At 36.3% G+C, this 18347-nt stretch overlaps 1 protein-coding gene across 1 annotated transcript in view; it reads left to right on the top strand.

The window, feature by feature from the left end:
* The first annotated feature begins 387 nt into the window (after positions 1-387).
* The window catches only part of LOC145259124 (gem-associated protein 5-like), an 827294-nt gene continuing 809334 nt past the window's right edge, over positions 388-18347 (top strand). Inside the window, exons 1-4 of the mRNA XM_080116800.1 lie at positions 388-928; positions 12744-12922; positions 15871-16016; positions 17708-17939. Coding sequence (XP_079972926.1) covers positions 536-928; positions 12744-12922; positions 15871-16016; positions 17708-17939 — 950 coding nt within the window. The 5' untranslated portion in view covers positions 388-535. The remainder of the gene's footprint in view (positions 929-12743; positions 12923-15870; positions 16017-17707; positions 17940-18347) is intronic.

Here is an 18347-nt window from a genome sequence, read left to right as displayed (position 1 = left end):
TGTGTGTGTATATATATATATATATATATATATATATATATATATATATATATATATATATATATATATATATATATATATATACATTGTTTATATTTCATATGATTGTTTCGCAAGTTTTTTTTATCCTGTGCTAACAAGATATAAAACTAAAGACTGAAGAGATACGGAAATACAGGCACACCGACGATGTATGAATTACGCTAAAATTCATAATGATCGGTTAATTAGTTCATGTGTGAACCCTGTATATACAAATATATAAACATATACACCTACCTAACTTTATATAATTAGAGATAAATAAATATTGATTGTTTTTTTTTTATGTTTATCTGTTTAGGTGAAAAAAAACACGGAACTGTAAGAAATAGGGTAGACATTTTTGTACAACACCGGTGAACACGTGACTTTAGCGCCATATTTCATTTGAAAGCGAAACTTCCTGTTCCCTTACATGTGGTTTTGTTTTTTTCTGAAATTAAGTGAAATAGTTGAACGTTTCATTGTGTGACAGTTTTAATTAATTCAAAATATGAATACCTCGTGTCCCGGTTTTGTCAAGGAGGCTGTGCTTCCATCTTCTCCCGGTTGGTATTCCTCACATGTCTGTGATGGAAATGAAGCCGGCATGTTTGTGTGTGCTTCCAGGAATAATTTGATGATCTTTCAAGTTGACATCGTCGAAGACGATGCCATTACACCTAGTGATGTCGACAAGAAAGGAGATGGAACTAGGTTGAATTATCAACTCCTCGGGATGATTTTCCACGCGGAGAAGGTGGTCGCCACGTCCATCGGACCTCGGACAAAGGCAGCGCAAAAAGATGATTCGGCCATGGTCATTTCTGGCACACAAGATGGTACAGTTTGTGTCTGGGAAGCAACCAGCAGGAAATTACTTCACTCGCACCAACAGAAACATAAAGTAGGTATTCATTTCCCTCCATCCGAACAGAGATATGACACAAGATATATATATATATATATATATATAATAGCTAACAAAACAAACAAGGGTTAGACAACCACTTTATTCCGAAAGCCGTTTTTAACATGGGAAGGTTGAAAATAAGAAAATGCCTTTCGAAATAAATAGGTTGGACAACCAGTACACATTGACCCAACAAAAGTAAACCGGTATTTTGTTTAATTTTCTATTTTTGATCTATTATCGAGGGTCCAAATGACCATAACGTAACCACCATTTTTTTTTTTTATTATTCAAACTCAAGACTTCACGTTACTTTTGTTTCAAAATAAATAAACATTTGTCATGTTTCTAGATTGTTACGCAGTACGCACTGCTTCCCTACAGACTATGACATTGTTTCTGAATTTTTTAGATGAGGATTGATAATTTGGATGTTCTCATTTTGAAGGTTATTTTCACAACGTTTCAGTCAATGTCACCTTCGACCTTCTCCAGTTATATTTTGTTGAACTCTGGAATCTATTTAATCTACCGGGGTAGCATCTCATTCTGTTATATTGAGAAAACTTGAAGCACTTACCTGCGACTCCCAGGAAGAGTGGCAGCAGAAATCTTTTGTGTGGGTGGTGACTTTTTATATTTGTAGTTGTTACGTTTAACTTATTTGATTGGCTCACTGGATTATAAAAATGATGGAGTGAACTGAATTTGGGTTATGATTTCAGTTTGGGATTGGAGTTGAAGGAAATTGAATCGTTACCCTTATTACCAGACCAACAAGGTTCTACAATTTTTACCTGGTCACAGGTCGCAACAAACCATTGTTGCAAAATCCTTATTAACCTCTAACTTTCAGTGGAGAAAGTTTCCACAGTTAACAATAAAATGGGTACTTGTACAGTTTAATCAAGACATTAAAAAAATAAAAATATCGAAAAAATGTTATATTGTACGACCGTTATGGAATGAAGTTACCCGAAAAAAAATTTCACTTAATTTCATCAAGTAGTTTTAATTTTTTTTTTTTTTTTTTTTTTACAGCGAAAAAACAATTTATGATACCGAGCAAAAGGTTCGATTTTTAGGAAGAAAAGCTAGTATTAAAGATGGGGAGGGAGTGTCGGCTCTTTAAACTGAGTTATCTCCCCGTAGCGTGTTAAAAAAATTCAAAGATATCTATCTTCAACACATAGGCAAGATAAGTTACTTTTCTATCTAACTAGATATTTTTATAGTGTTTTTATTTAATGTAACATGTTATATTTAGCTCGAAAAATAGTGTTCACCACCGATGTATTGGAAAATTTAAAATGGCGCCCGACTCTCACTTTGACTCGGTAACTTTGAGAAAAGGAGTTAAAAATAAGAAATGTGCAAAATACTGTTAAAAACCCTATGTCATGGTAACATATATTGAGCCAGTTTCTGACAGTATTTTGTCTAGTTTTTTTTATTTATAACTCTTTTTCCCAAACTTACCGTGTCAAAGAGAAAGTCGGCCGCCATTTTAAATTTTCCAATACATCAGTAAACACTGTTTTTCGAGGTGAATAAACATGTTACATTAAGTAAAAACACCAGAAAATTATCCAGTTAGGTAGAAAAGTAACTTATCTTGCCTTTGATAACATTTATTTGTTATATATTTGTTTTCTGACAACTTTTCCGAATCTATGTGTACAGTAATACAAACCCAAGAAATCATTTATAACGAGTGTTTCTGCAGTTTAGGGACTTTGCCAAGAATCCATAGTGGATAAAGTACTTTATAAATTCAGTTATAAGTTATCAGAGGTTAACGTTTCAGTACGGGCAACATTCGTAATACAATTGCAGACTACGGAGGACTTCTACCTAGTAACGGCTGATGGAAAGAGAACATGTTACCCCTGTGGATTAAATAAGGGTTCCGTTAGAAATTCTGTACAGATTCACGAGTTCGACCAGATACATCTGAAGACGATCGGAGGTTACCTATAGTTCAAATAATATAAATAAATGGGGTTTGTATTACATTACTGTACACATTCGAAAAAGTTGTCAAGAAACAAATATATAACAAATAAATGTTATCAAAGGCAAGATAAGTTACTTTTCTACCAAACTGGATATATTTTTTGTGTTTTTATTCAATGTAACATGTGTATTCAGCTCGAAAACCATACAGTGTTTACCGATGTATTGGAACATTCAAGATGGCGTCTAATTCTCTCTTTAACATGGAAAGTTTGGGAAAAGGTGTTATAAATAAAAAAAACGGATAAAATACTGTTAAAAACTTGCTCAATATATGTTACCGTGACATAGGTTGACATATATTCGGCGGGTTTTTAATAGTATTTTATATAATTTATTATTTATAACACCTTTTCCCAAACTTACGGTGTTAAAGAGGGTGTGAGACGCCATCTTGAATTTTCGAATACATCGGTAAACACTGTATGTTTTTCAAGCTGAATAAATATGTTACATTGAATAAAAACACAAAAAATATATCCAGTTTGGCAGAAAAGTAACTTATCTTGCCTTTGATAACATTTATTTGTTATATATTTGTTTTTTGACAACTTTTTCGAATCTACAAACCCAATAAATGCTTTAAAATAAGTCTAAACACAAAAAACTTATCCAGGTAATAGAAGAGGAATTATCTTGCCTTTGGTAACATTTATTTGTTTTATATATATATTTTCAACTTTTTTGTTTTGTTGGCTATCGTAAAAACATGTTAACGGCTTTCGAAGTTGGGGTTGTTTATTCCGAAAGCTGTTTTTAACATGGGGAGGTTGGGGGTGTTTATAAAAAGTATCAAAATGTCCAGTGTCAACCAACCACTATAATTCGCATAATCACGTTGCTAGACCAGTTCTCGCCAGATCACTGAAGTTAAGCAACAATGAGCCTGTCCAGTACCAGATGGGTGACCATTTGGAAATAGTAGGCGCTGTATTTGCTCTCCACTTATCTCGGCATTGTTTCCAATTGTCCTGAATTTCTACTTGCTACTGGAATAAAACAGTGGTGACTCCGGAGAAGTGTGGTTGGAGACTGCGCCGCAACTCTGGCCACAAAAAAATTTGACAGGCAAGTCATCTGTGATGTTAGTGGTCTTCATCGACAATGATGGATGAACAGTCAGTTTATTCACGTGAGAAAATAAAACCTTTTTAATTAAATTTTTGTCATTTTTAAAATTTTTTTTTATTTATTAAATGATTTCACTAATGGAGTATGTGACGATTCTGCAAGGGAGATAACTAGCATCGACTAAGCAAAAATAAGCATTCTTTCTTTTGAAAGAGATTATTTGGTTATACACACTTCCTAACTTCCGGCGTGACTGTTACTGGAAGCGGTAACAAGGCAAATCAATTCTGTCGATTTTTTTTCTCCCATGCCTATATCTCTTCTGTGCATGTACTCTTTTTTTTTTAAATTTTTTTATTTAATCATCGTTGAAAAGTTTTTTTCAGCCCTATTTTAATCAAGAATTATTGAAATTAGTTTTATTTTTATTTATTTATTTTATTTTTTTTTTTTAAGAATTATTGAAAACACTTTTAAAAATCTTTTGGGTATAGTATGTATAGGATACATTTTTTTGTTTGAAATTTTATTTTGATTTCAATAATTTCGTTTGTTTTGATTTCAATTTTATTTTTAATCTTTCATAAACATTTATTATATAAATTCAAATAAAAAGCTTATTTTTAAAATAAAAAAAACGTATTTTTATAATTTCATAAACGTATTTCTTATAAAATTTCAAATAACTTACTTTTAATTTTGTTATTAAAAGTGCAAATAAAGACTAATTATTTTTAACTTTTATTTATTGCGAACTATTATCCTAATCTTTTCTTAGTTGTTTCACAACGTTTCGGCCAACTATTCCTCTGGTCTTCGTCAGGTGGTAACCGCGATGGGATAAGAACTTTGAATCTCCTGACTACATCCACTGCAATTCCGTAGTTGTTGTCATCTCCCCACATTTTTGGCCAAGTAAGTCTCTGGCTGCCTTTGGGTAGGATTGAAACCGCTATCTTCAGACAACTCTCACCTGGAACCGTAGAGATTCAACGTCTCTATCAACTGTGCCACGGGCCCCGAAGGGCGATCAAGCTTGAATCTTTTGGTCTTATAAATTCATGGTTATTTATTATCTGATCTTCTGTGGTCAGGTCCGTACCGAATGGTATAATTATTTTTAATTGGAATTCATTATTGGGATGAGTATGAATTTTATTTATTGCGGACTATTATCCTCATCTTTTCTTAGTTGTTTCACAACATTTCAGCCAACCTCTGGCTTTGTCAGGTGGTAGAACAAATTTGGTTTATTTCTTGTAAAACAATTGCCTCTTGTAGAGAGTTCCGCAATATTTGAAAAGTACTGGAGCATTTGTTTATGTATTAAGAGGTAGATTCTGGAATAATCGAGTTGTTAGCTCTCAGCCAATGAGGGTGGGCAGAATTTGGGAAGAGAGAATTTATTATTTTTGAATCGGGGGAAATGGAAAGATTGTTATGTTTACGAGTTTATGATCCAGTTATGAAGGGTGCAAGCACAATATCTGTAGAATGTGTATATTTCCTTCTGGTCTTGACTGGGAGCAGGAGGAGTACTTCATATTTAGGGAGAAAAAATAGGAACTAATTCCTCTAAAGATGCTGCAATTGTGATGGTGTTAGTCCTAGGATGAAATGTAGGATTTTATGATAACGACTAAACGTGTCTAAAATGTTGTTCTAAAGTTACATAAGATAGTGACTAATAGTCTAGACATAATAAATTTGTATGTGGCATCTGTTGTTGCAAACCTACAATACTTTAGTCCAGAAGGGAATTTCTGCAATCAAAATATTATATATGGAGATAAAATTACAAACATGTATCTAATCCTAACCTGCGCAGTTAAAGTTAATTTTTTATTTCTTCCAATTTATAAAAAAAGTAGCCTTCATAGGTTCGTAATAGCTGAAAACAGTGCTTTTGTTAAAAATTGAGGAACGCTCAGCTGACCTTGTCCGGGTATTTCTGTCCACTGCCGAGCGAGTCCGAGCCAACTTTGTGAAAATTGCAGGTCGGTAAATGCAGAAGCATCCTTTTGGGTGACATTTAAAGAAATGGTTGTCACAGCATTCTGTTCTTTTCTTTTTAAATGTTAAAGATTATAACATTTTTTTTTATCTTATAGCAAAAAAAAAAAAAAAAAAAAATGAAGGGCAAGAAGTTAGCAGGTAACAGTTGGGGTTGCAAAAAAGAAATGCTGTTCAAACAACCCACTCAACAGAATCTGGTGACAACAAGTATCAGATTCAATTGTTACTCGTGCTTTGTATGAACCGATTGTTGACACTGTTGCATAGTACAAACCAGATTTTTTGTAAATGTCTGGTATGGTTGGACCACCAATGGTGGTTACTTATGCATCTATGTTACCACACTGAAATAACATTTAGAAAGCCATTCTTAACATAAGGAGGGTGTTTTGTAACTATTATGTACTTTCACCTAACAATTTACTAAACAAAAATATTGTAAAGATTGAATTTAAGTTAAAAATACTGTCATTAAAAAAAGCAAAACAATTTGAATTGGTGTTTGAGCATTCAGCACATTCCAGCATTGCCATCAGGTGCCCGTCAAACCCAAGCAGATATTTGAGAAATCCAGTTCGTAATATGCACAATTACTGACTTTTGGTTCAGATAATGCATGAGTATCTTTTAATGATCTGGTCTCCACAATAACTTGTAAGAGAATGACGGTACTTGAATATATAGGTCTGTAATCACCTCCTACTACCCCCCTCCAAATCCTGATCATAAATATCATTTTCTCATATTAGGTTGACCATAATATTCCCCGTCCCTTAAAGGCTGAACCCACAAAGTATCATTCATTCCGCCCTCTTTAATCATTTATCTATATATTAATACGATAGCGCGCGTGTTATTTTCTGTGGCACGCTTACATCCGGATTGTTTTATTGGTTCTTGTCAAAAATAATTTTACCAACAGTAAATAATGGGCAATCAACAATTCCCTCAACTATCCAATAATCATAAGATTGTTTGCTCAGCGACCGAGAAGGCTAACATGCTTGCCAGTCAGTTCGCCTCCAACTCCACACTGACTTTCCTTTTTTTTTTTTTTTTTTACATTTTCACTCCAAACAAGGCATATTGCCACTTTGTTGTAGGGGGCTACTATCAGGGACATGGGCATCAGGGGTACTGTGTAGGGAGTTGGGCAGCAAGATGTCGGTTCACATTACACATGAACTTCTGCATGTAAGTATGGCTTGGGAAGCAGGGACCCGGCAGGGAATTCCAAAGTCTAGCTGTCCTGGGGAAGAAACTACTGGAGTAGAAGGCTCTCTTACATCTAGGGATCTTTACTGTGAAGGGGTGGGATTTAGCTGCTTGTCGGGGGGGGGGTATTTACATCGACGGGGGCACAAGTGCTTGCAGTTCGTCAGAGCATTCAACATTAAAGTACTTGTAGAAAAGGCAGAGGAATGCAATATTTCGTTGATGAGTCGGGGCTGAAGCTTAGATGACAGTTCAGGACCTATCAGATTGGCGCATCTCTTTTGAAGCTTGTCTAGGAGCGAGAGACTAGTGGTAGATGCACCAGCCCAAATATGAAGATAATACTCCATACATGGGAGAATGGTAGCCTTATAGAGGTATAGGATACTTTCGGGCATTGGTATCTTTCTAGCACGATAGAGAGAACCTACCTTCTTCGCAGCGGTCCTGGCGATACTCTCGATGTAATTGTTCCAACTCATATTTCCTGAGAGCGTTAGGCCGAGGAGTTTAAAGGATGTACTTTCAGATAAAGAGTCGTTGGCCATTGCTATTGCTGGTAGAGAAGGTTTCTTGTAATTATTGAAGGAAACAAGTTTAGTCTTGGCAGCATTGAATGTGGCCATCCATTTATGTCCCCATTCCACTACAGATCGGAGGTCATCCTCTAGTAATTCTGCCATTTCTTTAGATATGTGTTCATTTGTTTTCCTATCGTGCCTGTTATAGAGTGTGGTGTCGCCAGCATATATACCCATCTCACAGGCAATTTTGTCAGGGAGGTCATTTATGAATATTAGGAATAACAGAGGTCCTAGGATAGACCCCTGAGGCACTCCTGCATTTATATTGTATTGTTTAGATGTACGACTGTCGAGGACAACCTGGATTTTTCTCTTATCTAAGAAGGATTTAATTATGTCATGTATTTTTCCAGTGATCCCATATGATCTGATTTTCCTGAGAAGACCTTCATGCCATACCCTGTCAAAAGCCTTAGATATATCTAGAGCTACCTCTCTACCTTCCCCCGCTTTGTCCAGTGACTGGTATATCCGTTCTGAGATTACAATCAGGATATCTGCATTGGAACGGGCTTGTCTAAATCCATATTGTTGGTCAGTCAGAAGTTTAGCATCTGTAAGGTGATGGACTAGAGCTTGGTTAATTATTGTCTCAAATATTTTGACGAAAAGTGGGAGGAGACTAATGGGGTGATAATTTACTGGGTCAGTTCTTTTGCCAGAATTCTGGAAAACTGGTACTACAGAAGCAGTTTTCCAGCAGGCAGGAAAGCAAGATTCATTAAGGCATTTGTTGTATAGTTTGGAGAGAACTGGAACTACTTCGGCTGAGCACTTTTTTGATAGCACTGCCGGGATGAGATCAGGTCCACATGCTTTTGCAGTGTCCAGATTTCTTATGATAGCATGCACCTGAGCAGGGGTGATTTTCAGATTGTCTAGTGTGGCGTGTGTCCGCAAAGGAAAGTCAGGGAGGGGGTGGTTGGAAGGGTCCAGTGTGGAGTTGGAGGCAAACCAACTGGCAAGCATGTTAGCCTTCTCAGTTGCAGAGCAAACAACCTCATGATTGTTGGATAGTGGGGGGGATTGTTGATTGTCCATTATTTACTACACTGTTGTAGATTTTCCAGAAGTCACGGGTTCCAAATTTCTGTGCTTCGATGCGTTTTTTGGTGGTTTCAGTAAATTCTCTCTTAGCTGTCGCTATTTCTTTCTTACAGTTATTTCTGGCTTCTATATACTTCTACCTGTTTGAACTGCACTTATGTCGGTTAAATCTGCGGTACGCATGCTGCCTTATGCGCGATGGCAGCTGCACAAGTAGAAGTAAACCATTGAGGAGAGTGGGGCTTGCTATAAAACTTCCGTGTGGGAACATGTGCTTCAATTGCTGTTTTGAACCACTCAGTGGTCTCATGTGCACACTGTTCAGCAGGAAGTGAGAAGATATTTCGCCATGGGGCGTCTCTGATGAGATCTCTGATGGCTTCCCAATCAGCCTTTTTATAATATCTCATTGTTTTGAGTCATGGCTCTTCCATTTTGGCTCTAGAGTTTAGTGCGAGTTCAACTATTATCACTACATGATCAGCATTTCCAAGTGGGCTGTGGGCATTCGTAACGCAGTCATCGGGAACTGTGGTCAGAAACAGATCTAACAGTGATGCGTGTTCTTGCTGGTCAGAGAAATGGGTTGGAAACGTAACCATCTGTGATAAGGAATGAGATATACAGAAGCTATGTGTTGTGCTACCAGCTGCGTCTGTGTAAGTAGAAAATCCAAACCAGTTGTTGTGGTGGACATTGAAGTCACCAACTTCATGCACTTGTGTGCTAGTGTCGAGGGGAAAGTGCTGTATCTATGCTGTCAGAGACTTTGTTTAATTAGGTACAGTCTTGGATTGAGGGAGAGCGGTAGAGAAAATAAAAGTAACTAATGTTATGATGCATGTTAAGTCTAAAGCACATAAAGGCTTGATCGTCAGATTCTAGTTTTGTTTCTCTAGTCATGGGGAAGGTATTTCGAATATAGACTCCAAGCCCATGCATATGTTTGTCAGTCCTTATGGGAGAGTGGAAGATATCCAGGCATATTAAAGTAGTTAGAGGGGATGGAGGAGTGTAGGTTAGTCTCACTTAGTGCTTAGATATCTGGGTTTGTTAGGAGAAATGCTTCAATATCATTTAAATTAGTTGTAAGTCCACAGATGTTCATAAATGCAAGCCTCAAGAGAGGAGGCAATTTGGTTTTGTTTGAGTTTTGTCCTGGTTTAAGCGTAATTTTAGATTGTACTGTCTTTTTTAGTTTCAGTTTAGGTAGGGGTGCAGAACAAGTGGTTATGCAGAATACTAGACATACAATACAAGTAGACCATCAGCTGACCCTCCATCTACTAGGATTGTGGCCTCAGGAAAGCCCACCGGGGATGAGTGCAGGGTCCGTTTTCCATGTGTGACATGGCACTGCAAACATCCCGATTTTATTCAACTGTTGATAGAGCAGCCGCTCTAAGCGCTACCAAAGAGTTAGGTTTCCTGTACTACCAGTTGGGAACAGCAGCCAAGAACTGTCAATCCGATACCCACAACCCATCAGGCGATGGTCAACCCAATCTACCTGTACTGGCATTTTGGCCTTCATGCACTCCCAAGCGCCCAGTTTAGAGGAGTGGGATGTGTCGGGAGAGGGGAAAATGGCAATTATTGCCTTAGTCAGGAAACAAGATCGACCACTGAGTGTTTTTGTCGAATCCCTGTGATTCGACCTCTACGCCTGGCTAATAGGCAAAGAAGGAGTATGGAAGCCAGGTGATAGGCAGTGCCTATCTACTCCTTAAGCAGTTTAGGTTTGCAGACCAGTAATTTGTTTGAGTCACCAACTCTAGGAAGGTTGTCATCCAAGACTGGAGAGGCCTCCCTCCCCTTGGGTTTAGCTTCAGAGTTTTCCTTCTCCTAGACGGATGACCTGGGAAGATCTACAGGTCCATCAGCATCGAGAGGGTTTTCCCCGCACCTGGGTCCTAATCCAGGTATTTCTGCAACTCTGCGTGGATAGTTAATGTTACTGGGTTAGTATGTAAATGTTATATATCTACTGATAAATTACACTCCATGGTACACAAATGTACTTTGTGTCTGGGGGTGTTCTTGGATAGGTTTTGTATCTGAATGTCTCTAATTAAATAAGAAACACCTAAATTTTGACCAAATTTAAGACCCTTGTATAGTCTAAAATCATACGCATTTGAGGAATTTTATCACTGCACACGCAGAAGGGCCTGGAGTATAAAATCAACGGTAGGTTCTTTGATAAGATGAGGGCACATAAAAAATGTTTCTGTTTAGAGTACAAAATAGACTTCGTAGCCTCGTAGGAGATGTCCTTTTCTCTTCCTTGCAACCTCTATCTCACAGAAGAGATGTTGCGAGTTTGTCTCTGATGTATCGTTATTTTCATGGAAAGTGTTCGACTGAGCTTCAATCTATGGTCCCCCCTCGCCAAACTTTCACAAGAAACACTTGTCTAGCTGTAAACACTATCAATAATTCCCCCCACTCTTTATCTGTGCCTAAACCTAAACGTAGATTCCATGAACAAAGCTTCTTTCTTAGAACTGCACGCCTGTGGAATTGTCTTCCGTTTTCCTGCTTTCCGTTTTCCTGCTTTCCGGCTGACTACAATATGGTTGTCTTCAAGTCTAACGTAAATAAGTTCTTGATGAGCCGTTCCATATAAGTTATCAAATTTACCAAATTTTCATTACTAATGATTACTATATTGTCCAGTTTCTACTGTACACTCTTTAACCCTTATCCTTGAGTGGCCTCTTGGCCTTGATAATGTGGTGATGCCTATGTAAAAAAAAAAAAAAAAAAAATGATACTTAACCCATAATACTTAACTTTTGTATTTTAAATTTTAATTCAAACACTTATATAAAAATCTACTTATAAAATTAACAGTAGATTCTCTACAGTGCAGTGTAAACTATCATATATTGTGGACTAATTCACTACGGGGGAAGAATATGAAGCTTCCTTCAGGTGCACTGCGACAGGTCCCCAACTAGAGCAGGCAATCAATTGATCTGATTAAAAAATGGACTATTTCACTGATTTCGATGACAATAAAATTATTGGAAGCATTGAACATTCGTTGATTTAATCCTGAGGAACATTGGGTCTTCCTGCTGTGTTTGTGTGTGTGTATATATAAATGAGAATGTGTGCGAGGACACTTCACAACCTATATACTCAAGGAACTTGAGTTTAGTATATGGGGTATTCAGACATGTGGAAAACTTTTTAATCCGTTATCATCCAGAAAAAATGCTGCTAAGGGGTAAAAATTGAAAAATTGGTACCTGGGGTAATCTGATTTTTATATGTTTGTTAACTGTTTCACGAATGCGCATACATGAATGGTTCACATGACAGATTCATTATGTTAAGAATAAGAAGGCCTGAAAGCACTTTTAAAGATTGTGTCAACAAACTGGCCTAATGGTTATTGTACTGGATGCAGTTTTTAGGTTTTGATCTGAGCTTGAGTATTTTTTTTTTTTTAACTTACAAGGAGTGAACTGTTTAGAAAACCATAATACGCGCATGCATTTGTCTTAGTTTCTTTGTTTTTTTTTTTGTTGTTTTTTATTTTTTATTTTTTTTAAGGAATTTAACCTTACATTTAATGTTAAGTTTTTTCATAATAAATAAAAAATCTTCGTTAATTAAAATATACGACCAGGCAATGCTAAGCAGCCTGCTACTATATATATATATATATATATATATATAATAAATAAAATAAATTAAATACAGAACATAAAAATTAAATAAAGACTCATTTTCTTAAATTATCCTTGTTCTCAAGTTCTATTTTTTTTTTTTTTTATGGATTATTTTAATTTTGATGGTTTCTTTATTTTAAATTTAAAAATTAAATGTTTGAGAAATTATTTTTCTAGGGCAAAGTAATGGCTACAGCTTGGTCACTGTCTGAACCCGACTGGATTGTTACAGGTGATGAACGTGGAACTCTCATCTCGTACAGATTTGGAAGTGATCCCAAAAAGTTACTCCCTGAAAAGTCTTGTATCAACTGTCTTTCTTTTTGTCCCCATGACCATGATCTTTTGGCTGTTGGGTAAGTGTATTTTTTTTTTTTTTTTTTTTTTTTTTTTGATTAGGATGGATAGAGTAAGTTTAAGGAACTTCTGTCATTACTAACAAGCATAGAGTTACCAGTGTTGACCAAGGAAAGAGTTTATCTGGCATATGTACACAGTATGGAAGTGAAACCTAGCCAGTGAGAGTTGCATATTTTTCATATCGCCCACACGATGGATTAAACCTTCATAATAGTGTCGCAAGGACTTGTGATATAATGGATAAAGTAGTAGATAAAATCCAGGAGGTATTTATGTTGAGGGGATACAAAAGCATGTAGTTCGTCGGAGCATCTACCATTAAAATACTTGTAAAACCGGCAGAGATGCAACATTTTGTCAATGGGACAGAAACTGAAGCCTAGCTGACAGTTCGGGACCTATTAGGTTGGCGACTCTCTTTTGAACTCTGTCCAGGAGTGAGAAACTAGTAGCAGATGCATCAGCCCAAATGTGACAACAATACTCAATCCATGGGTGAATGGTAGGCTTGTAGAGGTACAGGATACTTTTAGGCATAAGTAACTTTCTAGCACAGTAGAGAGAGCCCACCTTCCTTGCAGCAGCCACAGCAATGTCTTCAATGTATCTGTTCCAACTCATGTTCCCAGTTAACTTTTCTTCCTCTTCTTGTGTCATGGCATTGTTCATGCCGTAGATGAAATCATGGTTAGTGTTCTTTACAGGCTTCGGTCCATTGTGGGTCCGATTCCTTTGAAGACATCACATGATTTGAACTTGGCAGAATACATGGGTTCGGTTGCCATTACCTTCCCCAACTCAGTTGCATCTGACTCACCTGTTTGCACCTGTCCATTGTTCTTCGATCATAGCTGCAGTTGAATAACGTAACTCTTAATACCATAAAACCGTTGATCGGCTGGAGATTCATCCTCCTTCATGGCCATCCAATGTCCTGCTGCCGATGTCATCAGAGTTATCTTCTCCTAGATACATGTCTTAACTAAGACTATGGATGTATCTTTCCCAGTGAATTAATGCGCCTTCAGATAACAACCTGGAAATTTCTTATGACTCGGCGCAGTACATACAGCACCTAACCTTCCCGAATGGTTACCCATCTGGTATTGGCCAGGCTCATCGTTGCTTAACTCTGGTGATTTTGCGAGAACTGGTGTGTCAATGTGCTTGTGCCATATGCAACACTCTTTTAGAGCTTGAAAATTCAATCCTCAGTGCAAATGATGGGGAGAATACAATTGCAAATTACTTGGAACTTTTTCCCAGTCATGGCTGACAGAACAAGAGTTTGTTACCCTTGTTGAGTAAATAAAGAGTTCTGTTTGAAATTCCATTCAGATTCCTGAGTTCAACAATATACACCTGAAGGTGAAATGTTGTGCGAAAAACATTCAAGATGAGAGCAGTGTAAACAATATTTGCGTTTTTCAGGATGTGCTGGTGAATTTTTTTTTTTTTTTCATCAGTTTGTTCAAGCTGAGGATGGAGCATCCAACCGGAAGCCAAACATTCACTTGCTATCTCATATATTCCAGCCATTTTACCATCGTTTTAAATGTTTGAGAAATTATTTTTCTAGGGCAAAGTAATGGCTACAGATTGGTCACTGTCTGAACCCGATTGGATTGTTACAGGTGATGAACGTGGAACTCTCATCTCTTATGGATTTGGAAGTGATCCCTGAAAAGTCTTGTATCAACCATCCTTTTAAGTGCAATTATTTGAATCTCTCTTGCACTTGGTTCACCGGGTATGTTTGCCTGGTATATGAACCTTTGGACAACAAATATTGAAAAATTGGCTAAAAACATTAATTACTTTTCTACAGGGAGGGGTAGCAAAAAATCGTTTCTTCATGACAATCTAGGCAAATACGCATGCGCAAAAGACGTGTCCTTGAATTAGTTTAAAATATTATAAAAAGCGACACAAATTCGCTCACGCGGTCATGGCACAATGGTCAAAGTGGCAGCGTTGTCATCTTTAGATTGTAGGTTCGATCTGAGGTATCAGATAAATTTTTTTTCGATTTTTAGTTTTAATATTGAAACAAGGTTATTTATGCCATTTTTTGCGTTCATTTTGCATCACGTACGTTTTTTTTGTTTTTTTTTCCATCACGTTCGCTGTTTCTTTTTCTTTTCCAATTTTTTAAAGAAGTTTTAACATTTTTTTTTTCATAAAACAGGGTTATTACTTCGTTATGTTCCATTTTGTTTGGATTTACCCCCCCCCCCACCTCTAAACACCCGGGCAACGCCGGGTACCCTCACTAGTTTATATATATAAAAGGCAAAATTTGTGTGTGCATTTTTTGTGTATGTCTGGCAAAGGCTTGGGGTGGGGATGGTGGGGGGGGGGGGCTCGGATGGAGGCATTGTTTCTTAGAACATTTTATATGCTACGTTGATTATAATATCTCCAATTTACAAAACGAGATCGTGTATCTTTAATTTGGGCGACTTTTACATGCTATTTTTGCGATATTTTTTGGTCTACGCGTGTTTCTTTGGCTTTTCCATATAAAAAGCGAAACTGTGAAAGCGAATTTTTGTTCTCGGCCTTATGTGCATGTTTGATCAATGCTGGGAAAACAAAAGCTCGACCCTTCAGACGACAAATATTGAAAAATTGGCCAAAAACATTAATTCCTTCACCCTCAACTAGGTATGGGTTCGAGCCAGCCTGCCTACTACCACTTTTTCTTTTTTTTTCTTTTGCTCAACCAACACCCTTACACAACACACCTCCACTTTCTTTTCTGCTTTCGCGTCATAAGTTCGAGCCTGCATACTACAACATTGTTTTTTTTTTGCTCAACACACACCTATAAACATCTGGGAAGTGCCAGGCATCCAGGCTTGTGTAAAATGAACGTTAAAACCGAATATGACTAAATTAAAATTTCTTTGTTTCTAATAAAAACTCGTTTCTGCTTTTATAGATATCAGTCTGGAGCTATTCTTCTCATAAAAATGTCTGGGAAGAAAAATGACGTGAAAAAATTGCTCGGCCACAACGATGATATTACTTCCCTTGCTTGGTGCCCAGAGTCTGGTAACATACTCTTCAATCACCAAAATTCTTCAAGTGAGTATTTAAATTTAAAGGAAAATTGTCTATTTAGCTTCTTTTTTTTTTAAAAAAAAAAAAAAAAAAAAAAAAAAAAAACATTTCTGCATTTTATCTTTCTTTGGATTTAATTTTTGGAAAAGTTAAATTCGGGACAATGGGAGACAATCATGAAATGTACAGAACTTTGGCAGAAATTTTTGTTTTGGAAAATCCAAACAAATGCATTAATACAGTAACACAACAAAAAGCTTTAATTGAATTTTTATTTTATTTTATTTTTATTTTTTGTGTAGAAAATAATAATTTAAAATGAGTTTTTTTTTACAAAAGATTATGTCTATTTTCACAGAAAATTTCATGATTATCTTTGCTTATTCCAAAGCAAACTTTTCAAAAATGGAAACCAAAGAAAGCTGAAATACAGAAGTGCCAAAAAAATACAGCATATTCCTTTCTGCTTGTTTATTTATTTTTAATTTATTTGGGGCGCCTGGCCTTGCTGGGTCGTAAAATATGCTTAAATATATATTTAATTCATGCAGACATCATTTATTATTACAGAGTCTATTCTCTGTCGGATATTATATTGTACCCAATATATAGTACTGATTTCAAAAGTTTAAAAGCCAAAATAACTTGGGTGCCACTAGCTAGAATTGAAACAAAAAAATCTAGTGCTCCAGTTACGTTCCCTACTGTTTAAGCTATTGCCAGATAGATAAGGAAGATTTAAAATTTAACCATTTCAAGCTATGAATGAATTTGCACAAAGATCAAAATCAGTAGCATTCACCCTAGGTGAGTTGAACAGTCTTCCTCTGGAGAGGAAGTTTGGTGGGAATGGAGAATGTGTCCAGATAGACTAAGTGAGCTAGTGTAAATTTTGACAAGGGTCACTGAGTACATGGCATAATGACTTAAATCTGCAAAATAGAATCATTCTCCAGATTGAATCAAGGATAGGTGATATGTGAGATCAAGACAGTTTTTCGTTTCTTTCGCTTTCATTTCGTTGCACGACCGACCCTTTGAATCATGCACAAGTGCTAGTCAAGTAAGTCACGCGTTTCCCTACACAATCATATACAAGAATGGCAACGTTGCTGTTTCTTGGGGATCAGGATCTTTCCATCCCGCACTTATTGTTTGATGGTTTTTGAATTTTAAATTGTATTTTTATTTTTATTAACTCTTTATATCAAATGGCTCCATGCTTTGTCTGGAGAGATTTCCATAAAAAAAAAAGCAAAAAAAGAAACCCTGCAAAAATATAAAGTTCCCCAGTCACATTTGATTTTTTTTACCTTTTAAGTAGTATTTTTTTTTTTTTTAACTCCTTACTCTAAGTGGCTTCATGCTTTGTCTAGAGCAATTTCCATAAAAACAAGCAAATAAATTATAACAGAAATGTACTGTTTTACTTATGTAGATTTGAAAAAAAAAAAAAAAAAAAAAAACTTTTTTTTTTCTTTTTACTTTACGCCAAGGCACATCAACATGAATGTATGGAGGTATTGTTTGTTGGTTTTTGAGCTTTAAGTTGTCTTTTTTTTTTTTAAAACTCTTTATATCAAATGGCTTCATGCTTTGTCTGGAGAGATTTCCATAAAAAAAACACCACAAAAATATAAAGTTCCCCAGTCGCACACATATCCCAATTGATAAGTTTCCATGTTGACACAACTCCATGTCTTGAAAATTTTCAGGTAAAGACGGAGAAAATCCTTCTGTAGGTGAAAAGGATACTTATATACTCGCATCTGGCAGCAAAGATCAACTGATAAACTTTTGGGCACACACAGACAACCATTCAATCTATTCCATCAAGGTGCCGCAGACTTTAGTGAAAAGGGAGAAAGCAGCTGAGAATGGTCGCCTCTGGATTGCTCTTCATTGGCCCAAACACGAACCAAAAACTTTGATATCAGGTGTGCAGGCGTAAGTATCTGTCTTTTTCATCTTCATCTTTTTCGTTGTCTTTTTCGTCTTCGTCTGTTTCATTGTCTTTTTCGTCTTCGTCTGTTTCGTTGTCTTTTTCGTCTTCGTCTGTTTCGTTGTCTTTTTCGTCTTCGTCTGTTTCGTTGTCTTTTTCGTCTTCATCTTTTTCATTGTCTTTTTCATCTTCGTCTTTTTCATTTCTTTTTCATCTTCATTGTCTTTTTCATCTCCATTGTCTTTTTTGTCATCTTTTTCATTGTCTTTTTTGTCATCTTTTTCATTGTCTTTTTTGTCATCTTTTTCATTGTCTTTTTTGTCATCTTTTTCATTGTCTTTTTTGTCATCTTTTTCATTGTCTTTTTTGTCATCTTTTTCATTGTCTTTTTTGTCATCTTTTTCGTCTTCGTC

Source organism: Euprymna scolopes, chromosome 34, assembly GCF_053919585.1.
Source record: "Euprymna scolopes isolate OS-2025 chromosome 34, ASM5391958v1, whole genome shotgun sequence".
In the NCBI taxonomy this organism is placed as follows: Eukaryota; Metazoa; Mollusca; class Cephalopoda; order Sepiida; family Sepiolidae; genus Euprymna; species Euprymna scolopes.
Note: the sequence above shows the minus strand (reverse complement) of the source record. Positions and strands in the feature narration are given on the sequence as shown.